At 39.0% G+C, this 26,693-nt stretch overlaps 1 protein-coding gene across 1 annotated transcript in view; it reads left to right on the plus strand.

The window, feature by feature from the left end:
• The first annotated feature begins 357 nt into the window (after positions 1-357).
• gabra6b (gamma-aminobutyric acid type A receptor subunit alpha6b) overlaps positions 358-26,693 on the plus strand; it is a 33,882-nt gene continuing 7,546 nt past the window's right edge. Inside the window, exons 1-9 of the mRNA XM_042498959.1 lie at positions 358-742; positions 895-1,019; positions 1,448-1,515; positions 2,598-2,818; positions 3,413-3,495; positions 4,702-4,845; positions 5,075-5,227; positions 11,661-11,935; positions 24,401-24,657. Coding sequence (XP_042354893.1) covers positions 654-742; positions 895-1,019; positions 1,448-1,515; positions 2,598-2,818; positions 3,413-3,495; positions 4,702-4,845; positions 5,075-5,227; positions 11,661-11,935; positions 24,401-24,657 — 1,415 coding nt within the window. The 5' untranslated portion in view covers positions 358-653. The remainder of the gene's footprint in view (positions 743-894; positions 1,020-1,447; positions 1,516-2,597; positions 2,819-3,412; positions 3,496-4,701; positions 4,846-5,074; positions 5,228-11,660; positions 11,936-24,400; positions 24,658-26,693) is intronic.

Consider the following 26,693-nt stretch of genomic DNA (forward strand, 5'->3'; position numbering starts at 1 on the left):
GTGTGAGTTTGAAGTTGTACTAAATGTATCTACCACCTACTCCACTCAACCACCCAACCACTATATGAATCACAGTTCATCATGCTTTATCTCTACTAGCAATTTTCTGCACACACACACATGCACACACACACACACACACACACACACAACTGTAACAAAAGCTGAGAAGGCGGTAGCAAAGTGATATCATATAAAAATTATACTGCATTCAAAAGGTCACGGGGTATACTGTCCATTGATATGATAGTACAGTTATTTGTGCAGGCTCTCTTCCTCCACTTCTCCCTCCTCCCTCTCTCTCTCTCTCTTTCTCTCTGACGCTCTTTTCTCTTCATCCTCCTTAATCAAACAGGCGCCGTCATTATCTCCATCAAACAGAAAGATGTTTTCAATATCCAGGTTGCACTTCAGACCAGTGTATTTCTTGTTAAAATGCCTCGTTCTGTTAATATTATAGCTCCCCTCGTCCCTCCTCTTCACTCTCTTAAAAACTCTTCAGGTTTTTCCAACTGAGCGATTCAGGCTGAGGCGGGCGCAACCGCACTAGAGAGGGAAGTCAAGTCGTGCTGGACTGGCGCGATATCCTCGCACCGTTCACAACTAAAAGAAGATCTGACCCGCGGTTTAATCATGCTTTTAAATGATGGACTATGTTGATTTTAAAAGTTGACCAGGGATTTCTAGTTGTGGGGTGTTTGCGAGGCATGGCTTTCCTTTTAACTTGCTTATTTCTGTCTTGGTGAGTATGACAACTCTTTTCTCTGCATGTTCTCCGACTTTTACGCACGGGAACCAAAGACTGTGGATGGATGTGCATTTGAGAAACTCTGTGTTTTTCAGCTGTTTTATTATCTGTTGGAATAGGCTTTCATTAGTGTGTATGTACTTTAGTTACAGTGCGAGCAGTGTTTGGGGAAACCAGCACGGTGATACCAGTATTTATTTGGATAACATCACGCGCATATTGGATAGATTACTGGATGGCTATGACAACAGGCTACGACCTGGATTTGGAGGTATGTTAGTGACCGTGTCATATTGTATTTTATACGCTATTGCCTCATAAATTATTGGATTAATGTTGTTTTTTCAGAAGAGAAAGTTTCACTCCAGTAGTTGTGTTTCTCATTTTCATTTTGCTCTTGTGCTGTAATGGTTAAATTTTACAGTTTATTTTCCTTTGTACAATTTTGAAAATAACCAACAAACAAACTGGAAACTGAGTTTGAAAATCAACTTAGATTAAAAACACAACTACTGGAGTGAAACTTTTATATATATATATATATATATAATTCCCAGTGGCCATTTTGCTAAATGCATAGGGTATACATTAAATACAGCCTATTTTTTTTATGCTTTTTATTTAGAAAATATTCAAATGTCTGATTCAAAGTTGTTGTTTTTGTCTGTACCAAAGCAACTACTTATCCCTCTGCTGTAGGTCCAGTTACAGAGGTCAAAACTGACATCTTTGTCACCAGCTTTGGACCTGTTTCAGATGTTGAGATGGTATGTAAAACATACTGACAGCTGAAACCGCCAATTCACTTGCTATCATGCACATAAATGTGTTTTATCACTTGTTAAAGTCAAAGTCAATGTACGAACACAAAAGAGAATATGTACAGTTGTCCGGTGCATATAGCATCTACTGTAGTCATGGCTCCCCCAGCCTTCATTATTCCAGCATTTGGGCAGAATGTCATTAGTGCAGCTTAGGATTTTAATCTGGTTGACAATCCCCCCAGTCAGAGAGCGAGAGAGAGAGATATGTGGCTGATGTTGGGACGGGATAGGTTTGCCACTCCAGTCATGGGATAGGCTGAGTGCTCTATGTCTGTTGTATTCTACACTGTTCAGGCTTTCGTTGCATCTAAAGCCCACTTTAACTGCCATGGGATATGATGGTGGCAGTTCTATAGAGAGGCACGTAAAAGGCTCTTCAGGGCTGCAAGGCCATCCATTCGAGCTAAAAGCATCCTATAGTTTATGCTGACTCTGTAGATGAAATAAACTGTATTCATGTTTAAGATTTTGTCATAAAGCACTTCATAAATGTATGCCACTTTCACACAGGGCAGTAAATAGAAAATACCATAAAAGATAAGATAAACCTTATCACATTTATGCTAAAAATATATTTTGTGTCTTTGGATGTGTTTGACTTGCTGTCTTTTAAAATATTAAAAAAAAAAAACAGAATCTTAGTACTATTTTGAAAAGATTACAGTACATCTGTGTGCCACATGGACTTGTTAGTATCTAAAAATCCCATATAAACTCCCTTAAAAGAAACAATAGATACACGTCTTGATTGTTAAATCTGTAAATAACTGCAAATCTATGTTTTTAGTTTTATTAGTACCGGCAGCAATAGAAGAATAGTCCAGAAATGGAAAAAAAAAACAACAACTGACTACACTGCCAGCACTCTATCCAGCAGGTCCAACAAAAACCATGGCTCACAAACCCATCTGCCATTCTCTCCGGGGGTAGTGGAGATAGTAGCGGCAGGAGCAGAAGCAGCACCAGCAGTAGGATTGGTAGTAGTAGTAAATAAATCCTTAACCCACACTCTAACCTCCACCCAGGAATACACCATGGACGTGTTCTTCCGTCAGACATGGATCGACGAGCGGCTGAAATTCGAAGGCCCCATCGAGATCCTGCGGCTCAACAACCTGATGGTCAGCAAGATCTGGACGCCAGACACCTTTTTCCGGAATGGCAAGAGGTCGATCTCTCACAACATGACAACCCCCAACAAGCTGTTTCGCATCATGCAGAACGGAACTATCCTCTACACCATGAGGTAACAGTGCTGGACAGCGAGCACCAAACCCAGCCAAGACCGGAATAGAGCACAGACCTGGAAGGCAAATCAAACAAAATAAGCATCCAAGAATATGCACAGACATGAAAAGAAATGAAGAGTGCCATTCCAAAAAAACAAGATATGTGCCATCTGATACTGAAAACAGGCCTGGAAAGCAATTCAAACAAACATGACTCCAGCTTTGTTCCAATGTAGCATGAAAAAAAATCCCCCTGGAGCTGCTGATGGCACAAAAAGCTGATCTTTTAAATAATTAGATTATTTAAGTGGATCAACTTTACTTTAAAACCCTGAATGATAAAGTTCAAGAGATTTATTTAATCCATATTATTACCTTGTGTCATTAGTTACCTTTGGGAGAGGTACAGTTACATAATGCGATATCATTACCTATTAATCTCCGCTGAGCCCAACTTACATTGTTTTTTTTTTTGTTTTGTTTTGGCTTTAGTCATATGTTGTACAGCATGGCACCACAATAACTTTCTCCAGCTTTAAACATTACTTAGCAAGTAACAGTGTATCAAATATAAATCAAACACTCCTTTCAACTCTTCTCTATTCTGACAGATTAACTATAAATGCAGAGTGTCCCATGCGCCTGATGAACTTCCCGATGGATGGCCATGCCTGCCCGCTCAAGTTTGGGAGTTGTGAGTTTGTTTTTTGTTAAGCCTCGCTGGTCTGACAGATGGTGTCACTCTCAAATGATCACTCTGTCACTGAGTAACTGACTGTCTGACAGCGTATATTCAAAGATTTCAGTTTGAAATGTCTCCTACAGAAACATTTGGGGGAAATTTTAAAACAAATCCATGCCGGTCATTCTTCATTCAATATCTGTCAATTTTAACTTAGACCAGACCTGCAAAAATGTTGAAATGAAAGTAAGATTTCTCACCGTCAGGGAGAATGTTTCTGGTTGTTGTTCAACAGTTGAATATGCAAACTGGTATTTATTTACTTGATTTATTATAAGAATGCAGACAGTTACTTTTGAAAGCCAGAAAGCGGGGAGCAGTAAAAGTCTTTGTCCCTGTGTCTATTTTCTTCCCAAAGCGTCAAAGTTTCTTACTTCTTAAAGAATTACGTGGTGATGGGGTGATGTTTATTTGTAGGCCAACATGGAAGTTACCATTGCCCTGAATCTCTCGTCAAAAGGCAATTTTTCCATTGGATTTGTGATTATTGCAGATAAGATAAATAAGCTCTGTGGCAAACAAATGTTTATGATATTTCCCCGCTTTTGCAGCAAGATAAGCTTCACAGAGGAACACCGCTTTCTGTAAATGATTTTTGAAGAGTACATGCAAATGCCTTAAGTAAAAAGTAAATGTTAGACTATCACTGAACTACATCACGGTCACAATATGGACTTCAACATCGCTACCACAACAAGACTGTAAAGCTTTTCTGAGTGTGACGCTGACGCTGATTTAACTCATTTAGCAACTTGTTAACATATTTTTTAAGACATGTATGGGCTTCAAAATTTATGAATGGAGAAAATTATCAGCATACTTAATGTTGTGGAGCAAAACCTTAAATTCTCTCTTAAAATCTTGTGTTAACCACAGACCTTATTTCAGGAATCTAACCAAAAACCTATTAAATAAACCCATTGACTTCGAGACAAGGGAAGAAGGAGGTGAATTTGTGTTTTTGAGGATAGGATAGGGTTACAATAAGAATGTCAGAGTCAGAAAAAGGCAGAGTAAGATGGACTTTTCCTTCGGTATTCTAGGAAACACAAATTCGGGAGTGCTGAAATACTAACTCATTTCTGGGTTTTAGGATTCCTGCAGCACTCTATAGTGGTTGACTAAATTCTTACATAGTTCTTCATCATTCCTGTCTAGATGCTTATCCTATCAGCGAGATTGTGTACACTTGGAAGAAAGGTCCTCTATCCTCTGTGGAGGTGCCACAGGAATCATCCAGTTTGCTACAGTACGACCTCATCGGTCAGACTGTGTCGAGCGAGAGACTCAAGTCCAACACAGGTGAGAGGATGATACTTTACGATTCAAAGCTCTGTGTTTCTATAGGGTTAGGTAATATCTTTTATAGTACATTGCTTGGGTTTTTTAAAATCAAGATATTTTGAAAAAGAATCAGTTATGTTAGAAAATAAGTAATAAGTTCTTAAACTTCTACGTGTGTGTCTAGGAATTACTGTTTTGCCACCATTAGAAATACAAATGTCTTATGTGTTAACTCTCTGAATACCAGGCGAATACGTCATCATGACCGTCCACTTCCACCTGCAACGGAAAATGGGATTCTTCCTGATTCAGACTTACATTCCCTGTATCATGACTGTCATCCTGGCTCAAGTCTCTTTCTGGATTAATAAGGAATCAGTTCCAGCTCGGACTGTCTTTGGTAAGATCTTTTAATTTTCTTATATGCTATATATATATTCCTGTGTAAGTTTCAAGCTTATTTGAGCGAAAAGGGATTCTGATGCAAACTGAAATAAATGGAGGGAGAACACATGCTGCACATTGCTTTCCTGCTGGGATGGAATCATTTGGAAAATTCGAGTCTATTCTCACTTTAGCTGCCAAAATTGCAACACAATGGCTTGCAAATAATGAAGGTGTTTTTTTTCCAGAAAAAGCAGTTTTCTCAGCTTTTATTTTGCATGATTGCAATCATTTAAAGAGGACTATCATGCGTGGTATGTAAATCACATCAATTCACTGAGTAGAAAAAGCCAGTGAATTTCTAAAGCTGTGCCTCTGATGCATAATCTAGTAGTAGTTCTAATAAGTTTTATATGTTGTAAGATTCTTTTTTTTTATCAAGTTTTTGTTCTAAGTTTTCAGCTCTTAAAAGTTTTTCCTGCAAGTATCCAAGACTCAAATGAAAATTTATTGACTCACCACCCACTGCTCGACCCCAGTGTGAGCCTAGCTCTGCAAACTTTAAGCAAGCATACTTTTCTCTATTTACTGTGCTCTGATTGGTTTGAACTGCACTGAGTGGTCTTTAGAATACAATCTTCTGCATGAAACAAAGACAGACACAGTCATCACAATACGATTTAACCTTTCTTCATTATCCGTATTTCTCCTTCACTGTGGTAGAGCTGAATTAATTGGGAATGAATGTCCCTTTTTGAAACTGGTCATGCAAGGGCCGAGGGAGGGAGAATGTTTACTTGGCTCTCTTCCGAGCACTCACAGGTTCCGCTTGCTCACATTACATTACGCTACAGTTGCCACCAAGCTCTAGCCTCAGGAGCAGAGAGGGTGAGAGACATTGAAGAGAGATGGAGAAAGTGAGACTGAGAGGAATGAGGGAGACAAAAAGACAGCAAAGAGGAAAAACATGGGGAAAGTGTGTGGAATTTCCTCTATATTTTAATTCAGTTTATGTTCATTTTCAACAAGCTGCAGCTGAGTGGTGTAACACCGCTGGCCCTTGTAGATTATGGTCCTGTTGTCTGTGCTTGTCTTTGGATATGAGCCAGAGCTCTGACGAGCCTGCGCACACTTCTTCGGAGAATAGATCCCAATCATTAGTGTTAGCGTGGAAGTTAGGGCCCCATGCGGAAAGCACATCTGTGGCAACTCATTAACCCCACTTGTCCTGCTGTTTTCATTTTACTCAGTATTGGGTATAGGATAAAAAAAAGCTCATTCTCTGAATTGGCTGCTGTTGAAAAGGAGCTCTGGGCAAACCCAAGGCACGCTGGGTATTTTAGAAGAGGTTGTATAGAAAAAATTTAAATACCACATATTGGATTTTTTATGACAAGAAGCTAAACTTTATCTTTGAACTGTAATAAAGTTTGTTGTTTTGAATTAAAGTGCACTCCTTCGGAGCTCTTAAAGGAGTTACAATATGTTGTTGCATATTTTCTCCACTGTAAAATCTGACAAATTGATCTTACTCAAGATAATTTTGGAAAACGACTGCTTTGGAAAAGGAAAGTAACTAACTATTAATCTTAATTTGTGTTAACTTTATACTTATACAAATATACAATATACAAATATGACTGACCGGTTTGAAACCAGCAGAATATAGATATATAGCACAGTATACTTGGTTTACTTAAGTTGCTAAAACTTAGAAAGATTGATTTAATTAAACTTGTAATTTTCAAGTTGCAACAACATCACAAAGTGTAGCAAATATAACTACATTTTGAATAACATAACTAGATATAAAGTATCCATAAATTAAGACTAATAGTTATATTTACTTAAAATTGTCAAGGCAATTGGTTTTCAAAACTTTTTAAAAGTAAGATTATCTTGTCAAATTTTACAGGGTAAATTGGCAATATGTTCAAAAATTCATTATCTAAGTAAGTTTCGTTGTTGGTGCATGTGAGATAAAAGGTTGAAAATGAGGCTAAGAGAAGACAAATTGCTATAAGGTTGTGCTCCACCCTGACAGTACATTAAGTCATCGCATGTTGTGTGCTGGATTGTCAACAACCTAAAAGCTGAAAGTCCCCTGAGCACAAGTCTCACAGACTTAATTGAGTGTGGCCTAATTTGTACCTTGCTTTTTTTCATGTAAAAGGACATAAATGCCCCAAGCATTTCATTTCTATCCTGTCTTTATACTTCATCCCCCTCCCTCCCACACTCTTTCTTTCTTTCTCTTGCCTCTCCCTCCTACCCTGACAGCCTTTCTTCCCATGTTCCTCCTCCCCTTTGCAATCATTTAACTTGTGCTTGAGCTTGAGACAGTCAGCGTTGGCTGGCTATCGGAGGAGCTTGTATTTGAGAGCTGTTAGCTTTCACTGCTGAAATGGTGTGTAGAAATGCTTTTGAGACGTTATTAGGTGCATTAAATCCCCCATAAGTTCCAGTGCTGCTAATGAAATGTGCACGACTACAGCACACACTTGGTAAGAGCATGGACAGCAGTGTTCAATGGCCCCCTTTTCCCTGCTTGCTTTAGCTTGATGAAAGTGAATTAGATATGTACTTTGTTAATGGGCCATTAAAAGAGATGTTCATTGTCAGCATCTTTATCTGACTTAATAAGGTTGGAATCTGGGCAAGACAGAGGAAAATCCTTTTTAGTGATTAGGAGCCATTTTTCTGGAGGCAAAATAGCACTTCATATCTATTTGTTTTGGTGTGTTTTGATATTTCGCCACTTCAAAAGTGCCTCTAAAATGCAGCTGCCATGGAGGTTTGTGTGGTAATTTCAAACCATCATGTATCCAAGAGAATTTGTGAATGGCCTCAGATACAGTGTTTTTCTTGGCTTTATACACTTTGAGGCTGCGCTCAAAGGGATCTTTGCCGTCTGTGCTTCAATCTGGAGCCATGGCCAGAAGTTTAGAAGAACTTTTGACAGATTTTGAAAAGCCTAACGCAGTCTTACTTGCTGAGAAAGATATCAGAAACCATGTTGTTTTCACTCTCCGTGCATCTATTGATACATGCGATAAACAGATATTAGCGCTTTGTGGCTTGTGTTTGGGTCATCTTGACTTGACAGCTTTCTTGAGAATGTTTACAGATAATTGGTCCCTTTTACTGGCATGCCAGTGCAGGGGCACGGTTTAGTCTGCTTATGGACAGATTAGCATCAGCTGAAGTGAGTTTTTGGCAAAGCTTACTGGGCTGAAATGCCACATGGTCTGACATTCTAGTTTTATGCCATCAAACAGAGCTGCTGCCATGTGTCAAAGATAATCCTCGGGAAAAACAATTGTGCACACACTGCAATTCCTTAATTTCAGTATTTTGTTTGGTGAAATTAACTTTAATGCCTGTCATTAGGGCTGCACAATTAATCAATATATTATCCAAATTGCAGTATGGCTAAACGCAATATCCAAATCTCAGGAGCTACAGTCTTTTTGGCAAAGGTTAAACCTGTTGCAGCATATCATTATGAATGAAGAATTGTGGTATTACAGAAATGCCTCGACCTGCAAATGATATTATAGATGAAAAGGAACCTGCTTGTTTGATACAGACCCAAACAAAATTCACATGATTTTTTTCATTTTTTTCCAAACTAAATTGAAATGCAAACTAAAAAATTACTGCCTTGTGGTTGTATGCGTCCACAAACCACTCAAGTTGCACTTACAGCTTACATCCATGTCTGTAAAAACATGTATGCTATGCCTCCCACACATCTCCCCCGGCAACACAGAAAATCTGTACAATCAGCACAGTGTCAAGATGGGCATCCAAGATTAGCAACAATTCAGTATCCAACTAAATGTCTCCCCTTCTGTTCCTGACTTGTGGCATGAAATAATGGCCAGAAAAGTAATTTTTGCAGAAAATTATGATGTCAAAGTAAAGCTGACCTTTGACTTTTTGGATATAAAATGTCATCACGTCATTGTTTTATCCTATGAAACATTTTTGTAAGATTATGTCATATTAAGCATATGAACTCTTGAGTAGGGTCAAAAACATGTCATGTGAAGTTTGACCACTTAATTCTGTATGCAATATGATTTTTGGCATATCATGCAGCCCTACCTACCATGTTATACTATATCTTGTTACACATTGTGTTACTTTATATATAAAATAACAAAATATTTTTGGACAAAACACAAGAATAATTATTGACACCTCTCATCCGGGGGATTAATGAACTGCCTCCAATTTCAGTTTCAAGTTTTGCAGTGTGCATACATGTTTTAAAATTGAACTAGGATCAAAGATGATGTAAATTGCACAATTGACCTTTTCTGCTTGTCTCCATTACCTTTACTATCATATTGTTACCTGTATCAACACTGAACACACTTTGTATGTAATTAGGTTGTGCGTGCCACGGTATTCCAATGAAAGAGTAGACATGAAAACTCAAATTTAGCCCCTTAAGAAGAGTTTTAATTGGCGTCTACACTATGAGCAAGACTTCAATCTCGCACACTGTGCATCTTCTGCATTTTTATTCACAAATTGAGTCTTCAGAAAATCATTTAATGATAGTGTTGAAAGCTGTCAGACCTGTGTGTCAATGATTCACTGTGTCACATGCTAAGACCTCACTAGCTTTGAATCATCTCTGCAGCATTAGAGAGTGCTTCAACTGCTATCATCTCCGCAATGCTGAAGTGATCACAGACGTTATTTGCCAGATGGTATAATTTGCTAAAAAAGTTGAAATGGCATTTTCCAAAGAGATTCTGCAGTTTTGTTTTACCACTTAAATGATAAAATAGCTTTAGTGAGAAGACCTGGTAGATTTGATCTATTGATTTGGAGAAAAGAGTCTCTGAAGTCAAAAGGCAGGCTGAATATCCTTAAACTGTCTTCTAATATATAGTGTGGGATTACATTTGTTTGTGTGTGTGTGTTTGTGTGCCTGGGGTGTGTCCAAATCAAGCTGATTGCAATGGTCTCTCATAATCAAGCCTCTACATTGTTATTCATTGACAAACATTTCCAGGCGTTGAGTCATTTGATGGTTTCTCAGAAACAGAAAAATAAAAACTTACATGCCTTCACATCCATCATCATTTTCCAGCTCCCTTCATACATATCTGGAGCATAACTAATCACAACTGAGAGCTGAAATCTTGGTTAATAACCACTGTCCATCCAAGCAGGGCGTTGTAGTTGGGGGAAAAAACTTGGACTGATTTCCCATGCCCCAATTGGGAGGAGAGACATCGAAAATACTTTTCAAAATTTTGATTGATAGTTTCGTTTGTTATTAGTGGCACAACTAGATTAAAATTGGCTTAACAATCCAGTTAAAATACTGGACTTTGTAATAAAAAAAACAGTGGAAGCTCTCTGGGGGTCCTCTCACCCCCAAGTGAGAGGACCCCCAGAGAGTAAGTGAGTGAGTAAGTGATGGCTTGTGCTGCGGAAGCACCACTTTACACTGTTTGTCTTTCCTCACAAAGAGGAATAGGGGTTCCCAAAAAATTAAAAAATTAAAATAAATTCAAAAGGGGCATGAGAGAGGCACTGATCAAGAGAATAACGGCCGGGTGCCCACAGAGACTAATTATGCATAAGGCCAAGAATTTAGTGCTATGCTGACCAGAAGATTTAAGAAAACAAAAAACAAGCTTTACTGTACCACAGTGCTCTATTGAGCCATTTAACAGGGAAAATATGTATTCGCTTCCCTTATGAGAGAGATGAGAAGATCAATACCATTCTGTTGTCTGTGCATTGAATATGAAGCTAGAACCTGGAGGCAGTTAGCTTTAGGCATTTAGACTTTAAGCAAAGGAAAACACATAGACTATCAAAATAATGGAAGTAGCTTCCATGACATCATTGGTTTGTGGACTCTCATTTTAAAGTCTCAAGTTTGTCATTTCAGTCGTCTCCATTTTATTTTTTGGAGCCAGAACTGACTGAGAAGCCGAGGACACTGCTGACAGACAGTTTGTCACTCAGTGCAGCCCGCTCATAATTATGCAAAACTTTAAGTATAAATATAATGTAAACAGGTGAGTTATAAAAACACTCACCCCCACCAACAGCTGTTATGAATGTTAAATTAGCTACAGAGACCAAAACTGTTTTTTGGGTTGTTGGTTTTTTTTTGTATCAGGCTGTAAACATGATTATTTCCGTGTTTGCTTCATTATTGAGCCACTGAGGTTGCTGCTTGTGAAAACATCTAGTCTCTTGGCTAACAGAGGATGAGCAAATTAACTTTTCCTAGTCTTTTTTGTTTGTATACAGATTTAACAAACCAGAGAAATTGCGGCAACTCAACTTAAACTAACATACTGCCACAATAAACACAACAGAGGCAAGATAATCAATGCTAGTTCCATTGTAAGATAAATTTGAAATCAAGACCAGCCCACTCATGATTTCTCTCTCCTCTCTGCGTCCAGGTATCACCACTGTCCTGACCATGACAACACTCAGCATCAGCGCCCGCCACTCCCTCCCCAAAGTTTCTTACGCCACAGCCATGGATTGGTTCATTGCTGTTTGCTTTGCCTTTGTCTTCTCCGCCCTGATTGAGTTTGCAGCCGTCAACTACTTCTCCACCCTGCAGGCCAACCGGGAGTTGAGGAAGGCAGCAGCCATGAAGGCGGCAGCTCAGGAGGCAGCCGCTGCAGCTGCAGCTCCGGCCGCAGCCACGGGGAACGACGGAGAGGTCTCAGTAAGTCTGCCTAACTCATTCACTCTTTTTGTGTATACATGTATACAAAGTCAAATCTGTTCTGACACAAAATCAAACCTGCTTAAACTCACATTTAAGAAAGGGAACTGTGTTTTCGGTAGAATTTGGTAATTAAATGCAAATGCTAATAGACATGCTCCATGCTTATCAGTTAAAGGATAGAAGGTGAGATGGATACAAAATTTAGGTCTGTACCGATCTGACTTTTCTTCCCCTGATACCATCTCAGATACCCAAACTCTGCCAATAAAGATCCAACACCAGTGCCCCCTTTTTCTCTCTATTCTAAAATCTGTAAACCTCAGTGTGCAGAACTGAATAGGAGTCCTTTTTGTGTCAGTGTTGACCTGTCTTATACACGAAGGTTACATGCAGGGGTAACATTATTAGTGCTGTGTACAGATACAGACCTTACAAATTGCATTGAGTTTCTGTGATAAATGGTGATCAGAGCTAATGCTGCACTCACAGGAAAGGGAAAGGGCTTCACTTGGCCTCATTACATGCCTCTTCATCAAACCACTCCACTGGCTCCACCACACTTCTGTATTTTTTCTCACAAATCTAAACTGAGCTGCTAAATAACATAACTCTCTGCAGGGCTTTTTACTCCATTTGCTGAAAAATTTGTCATAACATCAGTACTCATTTTCTGAGCAGTTCTCCCTCATCAAACTTTGTCAAACATGTACTATATTTTGTCTGTGTAATGTTTACTGACATGGAATGTCTAGAAAAGACATATTAATAGCAATTTCCGTAATGCTGGCTAATCCCCAAGACTTCCGGTTTTACAATGACGTACCACTGCCTTTACACAGAACTTCAGTGAGGAACACACACAGAGTGGTGGTTAAGTATCAGCAGGAGATTTGCACATCAAAATCAGATAATGCCAGCTAAAATTGGGTGATATGACAATGCATTCTGCTTTCTCACGCCCTTGCACATTATACACTGAAAGCACCCTTTCACGTCTCTATTAGCCTTTTTAAATCTGGCATCAACATGCATCTGGGTGATCTGATCACAACTGGATAGCTCTAAATACAGGTATAAATGGCCACCAAGACGCATTTTCAATGCTATCACTCAACCACTTGCAAAGGTGGTCTGGGACACATTTCACCCAATATCTTTTGTATTATAAACGCTAATGCCATGCTAAGGCGTCTCTGACAACGACAAACGTCATCAATGCAGGAAATGGTGGCTGTTATGCTCCTTAACTTACTATTTTATGTTGAGTTAGATGAAGCATTGTGTAACCATCCCTCGTTTTGCCCTATGAGACATGCTGGATTCTGCTGACAGCAAGATCTCCAACTGTACTGACACAACTGCTAACATGAGTAGCGAGCAGGCAACAGAGAGGCCAGGATGTAACAACTGTGCACAGCGCAGTAATGGGTTAAAAAAAGTACCTAATGTGTGAGTGACATGAGAAGTAAATACAAAGTTTGTGATTGACAAATGTAAGTTACATATTGTTATGTAAAAACAGCAGTGACTTTTGGTTTCACATGCGACACAAAAAGTGGTGTCCTGGTTGAAAGTCTATGTTTGTTTGATCCATCCACCGCCCCTCTCTTCCTCCCTGAAAGAGTGGACTTTCCCACTCTTTATATCAAAACAACTGCTCTGAGCTTTAAATACTGCTGTGGATGGGTTGACATAGAAATTAGTTACCACCCAGTGGGTCTCATAGAGATGTCAAAGAATTCCTACTGCATTGGAGTTACGTTTATGTCACAAACTGTTGGTTTTCAACAACCTTGGAATGAGAACATGCTGGATATGACGGTATACACCATGTTATGGTAGAAGAGTGTGCATCAATAGAGACTGTGTCTACCACAGGAGCTAATTAAGGCAGGCTATATTGTAAATCAGGGTGTGATCTTGTGAGCTCACAAATCCAGCTGCCTTGCAAGGTAACATGAGGCATAATTGTTCTCAAGAGCCTTAACACTTTCTTTTTGAAAGACTGTTTTTTTAAAAATAATTGTTCAACTGAATTTAAAGAGCAATTACTGTATTGTGATATATATATACACACACACACACACACACACACACACACACACACACACACACACACACACACACATATATATATATATATATATATATAGTTACTGTGATTTAAAATGATAAATACTGTGAGAGAAGATTTTGGCCATATGATACACCCCTAATCCTAGCAAATCCATGGGGCAAAACAGTTTTTTTTTCATGTGGATTGGTCAAATCTGACTGATAATTTTGTGAAATGTCATGCTGGACTAGCTAAAAGCAGAACCATGGGTATACAGATTTCATGAGAATGTGGATGACTTGCTTTTAAGATTAGCTGTGATTTCTGTGGCAATGTGTGCCAAGTGGCTGCAAAGGGTTAACCCAAATAAGAGAGCAAGCAGTTTTGGGGTTTAGTACCATTGTAGATATGTAGTATACATTTAATCTTCCTGTCACTATCATCTCTTTGTATAGCTGGTTCTATTTCACATGCCTTTTATTTTTCTGGTTTGACTCTCTCAGTTGTTTTCTCTTCCTAAGCTTGTCTCTATTTCTCCTCTTCCTGTCTGTCCTTTTCTGTTTGTCTCTCCTTCTGCCTTAATGCAGCTCTTTGCCTTTACATAACAATTTCAATGTTCTCCTAGTTTTCCAGTTTCATTTACCTTGACTGGCATTAAGATGTAAACACACCTGTGTTGCAAAAGCATATAAAATGAACAGTGGAGAAAATAGTGGTAATTATAATACAAACTGGTGATAGAAGAACATTTCTTGAGCATAGGCATAAATCCAGCCTGACAGCATAAAGACATTCATGTCACAAGCTCCATATGTGGTAATTAAGTACATTATACATACAGTATATGTACTATAGGTGGTTAAAGACAGATATATGTTGACAGGTTACTTATTATCTCTATGTCTTGCATTGTGGCAGCAGGTAACTAACTGAGCTGCCGAGCCCTCCCACAGAAAACAAAGTTTTTCTGGCAGAGCTTTTGCAAAACTTGTATTTATCTCTTGTGGGGTTTTTTAAAAAAGATCTATATTTTGGACACATACAAAACTCTGTGTTTTGTCAAGATTTTCCTTCCATTCAGCTTTTTATTTTTATTATTAGAAGTTCTATTTAGGGATTGGTTGTAGGTCAGTTTTCAGGTGATTTCTTTTCCTCTCTCCATTGTGGACTATACTTTTCTTTAAGGTGTTTTTAGAAGTTTTAATTAGTTCTGGGTATTGTTTAAATAGTATGATACCCATACCAGTACTAGTACCTTTAAGTGTTGTGTGACTGGAGACATTTTGATACTGCCTGGTGCTGGATTATTTTAGTGGATACCTATTGAGTATGGAAACCCAGGCTTAGTTTTAATGGAGACGGAATATTGCATATAAAGATGGATGACGTAACAGCTCCCCCAAAGTGAGGGGATCTTAATCGTCCCCTGGTTGCTGGCTGCGGGACAGGCTTATTAGGCCCACCCCCTCCATGTTAGTGGATGGGGCAATTTTTACCAAAGATGGTTTCTGTCATTTAAGGCATTTTTTGGGTTCCCTTTAGCATAGCAGGGGTATGCGACATCCTTTTCATACAGTCAATAGATGAGACTGGTCTGAGGCTCTAAGGCTGACTGGTTGTACTGGTTATAGCATGGTGAGGATGTTTCAGTGGCTCTGTATCAAGCCCCCAGGGAGTACGCCAGGCGCTGATGCAAAATTTACATAGTGGCCAAAAGTGGAATTACGCCATCTGGGTCAGTCAGGTGATGCACTCTGGCCCAAAAAGACTTTTCCCCATTGATTAACATCGGGAAAGAGACATCTGTAAATCAGTAAATAATTTTTTTTTGAGTGTCAAAACCCCTGCGAAACGACTTTTATCACTATCTGGATTTAAACCATCCAGTTTGATAACATTTGGAAAGTCTAAAAGCTGCGAGATTTTAGACCGCCATTCAAACTAGCGAGGCTCTAATCCGGAAGTTGGTCCAGAAGTTACCTGCTCTGGCACACTCGGCCGCACTTGGCTGCACTCGGCTGCCGTTAGTCTCTAAGTACGCATGCTCTATGGGCCAGTAGATCCCACTATTTAAACCCAGAAAACGAGCTCTTTCTGCTTCATGCACCAATGAGCAGCTCTCATAGGAATGAATGAGGCCCCGCCCCCATGGCTGTATCCAGACTTCCCTATAACACATCTATCACTGGTCCAATATTACTGGTTACAGAAAAGTATTATATGAGGATGTGTTTGGTTCTTCATGGTTTAGGTGGTTTTATCTTTTTTTTTTTATCTTTTCTACTTGCTCTACAATATCTTCTTCCCTTTTCATATAAACGATGCACACTATATACAACCTCTCTTTCATCCGTTGCCTCATCCTAGAGAAAACCCGTCATCACCTAGCTTATATGTTATCCATACATTCATCCATCCTTCTTTTCTTCTTCCTCGAACACACATACACAAAACTGTACCAGCATGTAACATCAACCCTCTTTTTCTGCCTCTTCTCTAGTCCCCTGTTGTGCTCTCAATGTGAACCCTCTATTCTCTCTCAACACACACTCTCCCCCTCTCTCTCTCTCTCTCTGTGTCTCTCTCTCATGAACACTTGACCATCTCTCTTTTTGCTTGAATGTGCTGTCCGCATATACACACTAGAACACCACAATCTCCACTTTATCCACGCTTGTCCTCACAGTCCCACACAAGAACACACATAATCTGCAGCACACTCAAACCCATCGACAGGCACATATATGCACACACGTAATCTGCAAATTACGGGCCACACATCCATACAATTCACTCATCACTCTATACGATGTTTTATCCATCCATTAATCTACAGTGTGTCTATCATCCATCCATCCCTCTCTCGCAGTCTTCTATTCTGCCCTGTAACTGTGATAACCACAGAGTGACACGAGGAGACAGCCAGTGGCTCTGTGAACGATGTTGCTGCAGATTATGTAAGAGCCATAGATTAAGGGAATATCCAGCAGATCACTGCAGGCTCACAAGAAGGAGGGCAGCCACCACAATGAAGCAGAGTGGGGGCTGAGAAAGCTGGCCCAGTCCATTTTTTGTGGAGCAAGATGGAGAGATGCTTGTGAGGAGCCTGTGTGGTTTGTTTTTGTGTTGTATGTGTGTGCGCGTGAAAGAGAGTTACACTGAGAGAAAGAGAGAGTGGGAGGGATGCATCATGGAAAATGACTGCTTTCAACAAATATGTAGGAGGAAAGACTCTTCATTACACAGAGAAATAGGAAAAAACACAATGGTGTATCGTTGGGAATAGAAATAGCCGTCCAGCAGTCACGATTTTAAACACTATGACCTGTTATGACTGTCAGGTGAAGCCATAACAGGAATGGGAACCTCACAGCGACATAAGATAATTGTTTCATTTAATGAGTCAGATATACAACTGTAAACACAAAGGGGAAGGGGGTGTTTATCGGTGTGTATAAAGGCTGCTGCATGCATTGTCAGTGGCGTATGTGAGTAGGTGGTGCAGTATGTGGTGCAGGAAATAAACAGAACATAAAATATTTGTGGGAGGAAAAAACTGAGAGAGAAAGAGACAGAAGGGACCTTTATTTTTAGGCCGAGCCACAGGTGCCGGTAATCACAGGATTGGTGATCACTGCTTTGGGTGGGGAGACGTCCTGATTAAATCAGTGCAGGTTTGATTTTTAAGCTTTTTTTTTTTTCATGGCGTCCTGGTGTCTTTATAATCAGTTCTTAGTGTTGTGATTTTCAAGCTCAGGTGTGAGTTTTGACAACAAAAGATGCCATTCACTACATCTAAAGTAGCTTGTAAAGTTCCTCTATTTTGTTTATATTTAGTCTTTTTCACAATGCATTGAATGTGTCCTTGAGGCTTCCCAATGTGCATTAGATCAGTGGAATAGAGTTTAACAAAGAGTCATGACATTGACCCCCTGTGGTGACCAGCAATGGCAATAATTGAGCATTATAAATGCCATGTTACGCACTTAGTATTTTTGTCATCTTCTTCTTCTTCTCTCTGCAATCAGCAGGAAAGCATATCATGTCAGCCACTTGCTTATGAACTTCTACGTTTGTACCCATTTGTGTGCTAGTAGGGAACAAGATGCATATAAAACATGGAAATGCTCAGAAAAATTGCTCTGTAACACCACTGGTAATCCAAAACTCCACATGGTGCCTTTATTTTTTGTACACATCTTCAGACATTTTAATAATGTGTATGACAGCATTATGAGTGTGACATTACACTACATTTATATTGTTGTCAGTAGCCTCGTCAGTGACTTCAGCACTACATTATTCTGCACTCTGTTCCCTATTCGCATGGGACTACCATTACCCGGGGTTCTCTGGTAATTTGTAATAATTGTGGAGGTCGTTTGAGATCCTAATCCCGTGCAAATCGGACATGCCTGTAATTTGTCAAGTAAAACTGCCACTGCAAATTACTTAACATATATCGCCAAACACATAGTTTATATGATAATATTAGTCCTGTGGGAATTAAAATCTAGGTTAAAGGATCGTATTAAGATTTTCTGTTTTCTCCATGCCTCATTTCTGCTTCCTGGTTGATAATTAAAGAGGCTGTGTTGGCAATTATGAATGAAACTTTTGGCAGCATTTTGGCGGGAGAAGGCTCCTCTTGCTACACAGCGTGGAGACCCGTTTGCAGAAAAGCAAGCTTAAATGATAGTAGAAAGAAGATAGAAAACATGACAATGTATGGCACAATCGGTTCTGTTTGTTTAATGTACATTTAGAAGAAAAAAAAGAGATTAGTACTGTATGCTACACCACTATTAGCGCCATGCAGTGCCTGCTGTGTTGCGTAGAATGGAGTTAAAGATAGCTGTGCACATTATATCCGAGGATAATGTCAGTAAATTTAGGTAAAATACAGTCTACGACACGCCACATAGAAACGTAAAAACACACAAAGGTGCTCTGTTGAGGGGCCGTAGAGCTGCACACAGAGGAGAAAAAATTAGAACAGCAGAGCAGCCTTGTTGATTATAATGGATGCTCTGCCGTGTCCCATGTATTTTGGCCGTTAGGGGTAAAATCAAAACATCATTTTTTTCTTTTCACTTTTTAACCAGCAGGGGTTTGCATCTTTTTTTAATCTCACGGTGTCATCTGTCTGACCAGAATGATGCAAAACCAGCGTTTAAATCCAACATTTTTGCCACAACAAGCTACAGTAGCAGACTTAACATTTGTCCAGTGAAGAAAAGGGGCAGAGTGGTCTGTGGAAATGTTGGACTTAAAAGTTATTTTCGCCCTGAGCAAACATTTTATCATTCTGGACAGAAAGAAGACATTTGTAAAATGTTTTGACTTTTCTCCCAAGCTTTGTGTAACGGAGACTAAAATCATTTGCTGAGGTCTCAAATGGGACTATGGTTATTACTAGTGTTTTTTAAAGCCTTATCACTCTCCTTTACTGTTTCCCCTTGAGGAAGTCACATAGCAAGCTAGTAGCTAATACTACACTGGAGTTCAAGGTAGAGTGTGGATTTGCGGAACGGGAAAGGATGATATGTCAGGATGGGAGGTAAAAAAAAAAGTCTTTCAGAGTGTTCCTTTTTATTTTATTTGTAACCGATGATAACATAGTTTTTTTCACTTGTCAATTCTATTCCATCTTTCACATGGAACTAATTCACTTGAATTAAGTGTAATCTGTGTGTTTTTCATGTTTAATCCAAGCACAAATTCATTTTATTCTTTTACTTTCTAAAGCTAAACAATGAAAAAAAGTATCAAAGCTGATATACTCAGGATACATGCTGCCTTGCTTCAAATACATGAATACATTTACATACACATATTTAACTCCACCAGCTAATAATCATCCACTAATGTACATACACCCACTCAACACCCACGTAGATGAACTTCCTTGCACTTACTCCCGTGCCATATTGGTAGTGCAGTTAGAGTAACCTTATTTTACACACACACCTACACATGCACTATAAAACACACTTACATATATCTCCCGCCTACCCACACATGACTACCCACACCCAAACAACATCCATACATCCATCAGTCAATGCCCATCCTCCCTGTGTCAAAGTGGGTCTTTTGAAATCTAGAGGATCGAGAGGATGGATAAAGAGAAGCTGATCCCTCTGGGATTCGACCAGGAAGAATCCGAGCAAGCCGGTTGTCATTATCAAAAATAGCTTGTGTATCAGATCAGCTGCGCATACCTACTTTACGGCGCAGGTCATGCACAGTGTGTAATCACTGCAGGATCGCTTACCTCAAGTGGAAGCATTACAGTGACAGGGAGCTGACATTTAAAGCTTCAGCCTAGTGTTGCAGTTTTTTACAGCAACAACACAAAACAAATAGACTATCAAGACCAGTTTGAGCATAAATCCTCAAATTAATCTTACAAATAAGCAACTAAAAAAGTGCCTGGCAGAGTGCACATCTCTGCTGGGCAGCCATATGGTCACCCAGGCTGATTGCAGCCACTCTAAACAATTGTTTTAATTCCAGCTGACGTGTTGCAGAAGCTACCAGTAACTTTTATTTTTTTTTTCATTTTTTTTTGATGGAGCTGTGGCATAACTAGACTTTGAAAATAATTAAGGAGCAGTCTGTCTTTAGGCTACTACACAACAAATAAGAAAAAAAAACAACCATAAACACAATTAATATAGACCAAAAAATGAAACAATCTAACTATGTGGCCTATTTACTTACTTGTGATAGAAGCACAAATATCAAGGAAAAATGACCAAATCAACAAAACTTTTAAATTTTACAAAATCAGGCCAGCAAAACACTCCATGTCTGAAATACTCTTATTGTGGTATAAGGCTGTGTGGTGGGCGGAACAAAACCGGGGAGAGCTGCAGCCAGTGAAATTTTCCCTCCCGGCTCCCTCACAGTCAAGATGGTGGCAAAGATAACTAAAACAGAAAGTAATTCGTCTCATAATGTGCCTAACTTTAGTTAGTCATAACATATCAGAAATGGAATGGATCCTCCGATGCTCCAGTTTAAAAGAAGAAAAAAAATGTCTTTGGATGTTTTTAGCCACGACAAAGGCCAAAATGTGGCTTGCAACAGACTCAGTAAGGCTTGTTGTTTCTAGGTGACACGATTTGGGGAACAACAGTTAAGAGGAGTAATAAGTCAGTACTTAATGATGGAATAAAACAGTCAATTCAAAAGATGTCTTCAACAAAAGCCAATCAGTGCAACCATCAGAGATCCTTGAGCGTACAGTCATTAATGTGCAAACAAAATATTAGGTTGATTGGTCTAGTAGTTTGCAAGATTAGCTTCGGACAGATACACGCAATCGCTCACTCACACACACAAACACAAGATCAAATGCGTGATCTACTCCAGGCTTATGCCTGGTGGGGATAATAAATCAACTGCAGGGAGCATACCTAACCCACAGATAGGGGCATGCATTGTAATTTAGTGATGAGTGAGCTTAACGTCAGGATGACCAGCTGTTAGACTGCCAGGACCCGTTCCCCCGCAAAGCCCTTCCTCGCTCTCATGTTTCTATAGGATTTAACCAATCCTAATCTATTGTTTTTGTATCCTTTCATCTACTCCATGGACCTTTCAAAACGCCCTATTATACTTTACCTCTCACTTCTGTGGAGTCAAATGCTGATATAAATATTTTACTGTAGATTGTAGTCTCTTAACCCTTTAAAAACCTGAGCAAATTGGCTTGTATGCTTTCAAAACATGGAAAAAGGCAATGAATAATGAAATAAAAAATGATCCAAATATTTGCAAGAAATTAGTGAAAAGTACCAGTAAAATACCTGAAAATTAGTAAAAAAATATATATTTCAAATATGTTTTTTTTCCAAGCTTTTATCTTTTCCCCCCATACATTTTCTAAATCTACAATTTTTTTGCTATTTGTAGATCATTTCTTACCAAGTTGCTCATGGTTTTTAAAGGAAAATGCTCAGTGTTCAAAGGTTTAAATACTTGTGAAAGGTGTCTGAAAGCAGCACAAGAGAAGTGATGTCACTCCAGATTTCAAAGGGTTAAAGATATGTACAGCACACCAATGAAGCCTGAAGAGAATTTAAGACTTGTTTTTATTATTGGGCAGCATCCTTTATTCTTACACTTGGAAACTATCAGTGCTTTTCCAAAGTGAGAGATGATCCTGCATTTTAGGGATACTATGAATTACAATTTTATGGTTTACCAAAAAGGAGAAAAGTTATTCTGTAAATATTTTGGACTGAAGAGACTGAGTTTCTTACTGTATGCAGTTGCGCCAAACCACAGTCATGTAATTTACAAACATACAACAACCTCTATTCAGAGACCTTCATCTTTCATTTCTCAGTTTCATGTCTCCATGGTTATGCTCCTGATGTCAGACCATTCAAACAAAATTGGAATGACAGGATCGCTCAACATAATCAAATCCACACTGCCTAATAGTCAATAACTGTACATCTAAAGACAGCTGTGATACCAGCATCTATGAGGCTGTTTGGGAGATGAGCATCAGGGCAAAGTCATATGACAACAACACTGAACCCTCTCAAACCTGGGCCAGTAGGCTTGATTTATAAAAAAAACAACAAAAAAAAAAAAAAAATGGGGAAAAAGGAATAAAAAAAAAACAAAGGAAAGGAGAGAGGACAAAGTATAGAAAAACTGACCTGAAAATCAGCGAACAAAGAAACCAAAAAACACACACTAAAAAGAAAATTGGAAAGTTAAAAAACACCACATAGGAATAACTTGAAAAAAGTGCTAAAAAATTATAATAATAATTAAAATAAATTTATATACAATAATGATGAAAATCATAAATTTCTAAATCTAAACTATAAATATAGTTTAGATTCAAAAATATGTCCCTTTGCTTTTGAAAAAAATAATTTTCTAAATTACTAATTTCTTGCAAACTGCAGGACAGTTTTTTGGCCTAGTTGCCGATTGCCTTTAACCCCCATATTTCAAAAAAACCAAACCAACTTGCTCGAGGTTCAAAGGGTTAATAAACACTCAGCATTCCTTAGTTGTACATGTATTGTTGGGGGAAAAATGAATCTGCAAAAATGTCAAAGTTTAGGAAATGAATAACTCAGGGACTAATCTAGCTTTATTTTGAGACTGACCACTGTGCACTTTTGGAAGCGCTCCCCTCAGCCAGAGGATTGTAACAGTTTGATAGTTTCTCAACCTGTAGAGGAGCATGTAATCCTGTAGCCTAACAAATCCAGCCTAAATCTTGCAAGTTCAGTTTTTGCTCCAAGACTGTGGTCTGGAAAAAACATCCACTGTGAGCTGAAAAAGCCTGACAGCTGAACACTGGATCGACCAGTAAACTTCAGGGAGTTTATTTCCTAACACTTGCAAACAACTAGTCAAACTCTACACTGCAGTGAACATGATTCTGCAGAAATTTGGTTTATTCCAGGACCTGTTTGCTGAATAAGTTAGGAAAGCTAAAAAAAGCGGACAAAATATGTAAACATATGTCCCCATGAAGAATACAGTCTTAGAAATCATAAGGTTTGCGAAGGACAAACATTTTTTTTCCTCTAAATAGGGAGTTAAAGATCTTCTTAAAAGTCCATAATCATCATTTCTATAACAACTTCATAGAGCCTCTGTACTACCTTGATCCATTAAGAACTCACTGTTTGTGCTCTTTCAATAGTTCAGAATGATACAGTAATTTATACATTTCTCTTTGGTTTATAAAAAAGGATGGCTCTTCTTTTCACTCTTTCTTTCACTCTGGCTGACTCTACCTACAGGCAGCACGGTGTTCCTTGACCCATTTCCCAGATGTACTCTCCCTTTCTCTCTCTGTACACATACTGTAGCTGATTTACAACTATTAGAGCAGGGAGCATGTGCTGAGATCACACTGGTTTACTTAAAGTTGATGAGGCATAGCGATAACCATGTGTCAATACACCGCAAGCCCCTTTTGTTTAATATGTTTTGTTTGCTTCCCACCACTGTATCAATCTTCATGGAACGGGTTGATTGAAATCACATCAAATCAGAAACAAAACATCATTGATTTCCTTTGTCAAGCTTAATTACTGCGTCGCTCATTGGTATTCTAGACCTTTTTTTGCACGTACCCACACTTTCCACATGCACTGTTCAACTCACAGCTGTGCACTAACATCATGATTTCTTTGTTAATTCTGTGTGGAATGAGTTGATATAAATTCCACTATAACATGTTATCCTTTTCAGTCAGTTACAGCATAAAAATTCTTTGCACATAACATATAATGGTTTTATGACTCTCTGGAACCAGCACAGCACCAGTTTCATAATTAATGCTCTCATATTACATCATGTGGTTACTGCTGTAATGTCAATTCACTCTTACACATTTCCTTTTTTCCCTCTCCGAGGTGGATGCCAGCAGTGTACTGAAGAAGAGGATGAACTCTGCCCCGCTGTTTGACCGCCCTGCTAAAACATTCCCCAACCCCCCTGTCAATGCCCAAGCCTTCCTGCAGCAGGGTTCAGCCGTACCAGCCAACAACGTTCTGACTGGCACCAGTATCATCGACAAATACTCCCGCATCCTCTTCCCCCTTTCGTTTGGCGCCTTCAACCTGGTCTACTGGATCGTCTATCTCACTAAGGACACGATGGAGATGTCCAGGTGAACAGATGGCATGGCTGCTACGAATATTTTCAGCACATCCTCACTGAATATGATTTATTTGTTTAGATCTTGAACAATTTGCAGCAGTAACTGTGGTAGTTTAAAAATGAATCAAAACAGACCGCAATGACTGCATGGCCTACTTTTCACTCTACAGAAAGAGATTTTAAATGGATTGTTTGGATGAAATAAGTTACAGTTTCCAAAATTTGCTGACATAGTTTTCTTTGTGAACTTGATGTGATGATGATGGTGCTGATGTTGGTAGGATGCCTGAATTCATCAGAGTTGTTGGAGCTTTCCATTTGTTTCTTATAATTTAGCTAATAATAGTGAAATGTCCAAGGAGCAGTAGATAATTTAAGCCCATTCTCACTCCCAACTCATATTTTTTTAAATTTGCATTTGTCAGTGATCTCTGCGTTAGATACTGATGCACTGAAGCAGCTTTCACAGCAGTATGATATGCACTGGACGATGGCAGTTTTTGATGCAGTGAGCAACAACCTGAATCATCAAATGCTGCTGCTTTCTCAATGGCGACACACAGACGTCACCCATTGCAGCAATATGAAATGCATTGGCCAGCAGGAGTTTATAATGCCACTGTGAAATATGGTAGTATAAAAAGCGAGAGAGTCCCAAAGGTTGGGCAGGAAGGGATGGTGGATGGGTCAAACAAACTGCACTTTCACCTGGGAGCCAGCTGTACATTTCCTGTGTGAAACCAAAAGTCAATAGAGCTATTTTAATAACACTGTACTGTATTATTATGTGTAGCATCTTAGCATAATGATGTATGCCACAGTGTATGTCACATGACATTCCATAACGTTAGTAACAACTACGCTCATGTTAAGCCAAGCCATGGTGTTTTTTCTAAACCTAACCACGTGCTCTTGTTGGCTAAGGTTGAGGAAATAAACCTAAAAGTGTTAAACCTAGGTTGTAATATTTGTTTAGGAGACTGTATGCCTGTAACAAGCAGAAACTGTATGTACAATGCACATGACAAATGCAAATTGACACGCCGTCCATGAATGTCTAAAACTGACGCAGGAAGGTTAGCGCAACATAATCTGACTTGTATGTCCACTGACAAAGCAGCAGTCTTTGCAGAGTGAGGATGAGAAGAAGTTGGTAATCTGTATCATTGCAGTTTGTAGTTTTAGGCAAAAAGGTGCATCACATACTGTATATTGTATTGCATATTGAGTCGATAATGTATGCAAAGATTCTGTGCTCAATAATCCATATTTCAAGCAATATTTTAAACCACACCACATCTATGGGCACATAGATGTCCCAATGCTCAGAAAATAAGGTAGATAATATGGAAATTGCACTGGTTGTTTGCTTCGTCTATAAACTCTTCTTCTGTGTGTGTGTATGTGGGGGGAATGCAAAGTACGCATCTGTCTCCAGTATATGTTTTCTTTATATTTTCATTTACCAGCCAGAGAGTTCATATATTATTCAGCAGCCACACAAAGCTCTCCCACTTTCAGCTCTAATTATTTACCATATGGCTTTTCCAAATGTGTCAACAGAGTTTAAGTGTTGGTCACAAGCTTGATACAGTAGTTGATTTATAATAACAATACAAGACCACCAGGCAACACTGGCTGGTATTTGTCATTCACTGTTTTGCAAATATGTCCAGCACTGTACAGTGCCAACGGACTGCAGAGCTCATAGCCTGCAGGTGTCTGTGCTTTCCATATACACTAAACTACAAACTGCACACATGTAGCGTTAGAAAAAAAAGTTTCATACTGAATAAAATGCAAACCCTACCAGCCACATTCCCAGCTATTGTGTGTTGCTGAACCATTTTGGTAATATCTGTGATATCTGCCATACGCTTTTAATTAAAACACCATTCGTTTCAAAGAAAAGAACAAGATGGCTACTGTGGTTGTCAAGTTGAATTGTGAAGGCTCAGAGGCACATAAGTGTCATTTCAAGTGTCTCTCATGCACATGATAAACTGAGACATATACTATATGATTCACAGACTGATACACACAACA

The sequence above is a fragment of the Plectropomus leopardus genome, chromosome 13 (assembly GCF_008729295.1).
Source record: "Plectropomus leopardus isolate mb chromosome 13, YSFRI_Pleo_2.0, whole genome shotgun sequence".
NCBI classification, from domain to species: domain Eukaryota; kingdom Metazoa; phylum Chordata; class Actinopteri; order Perciformes; family Serranidae; genus Plectropomus; species Plectropomus leopardus.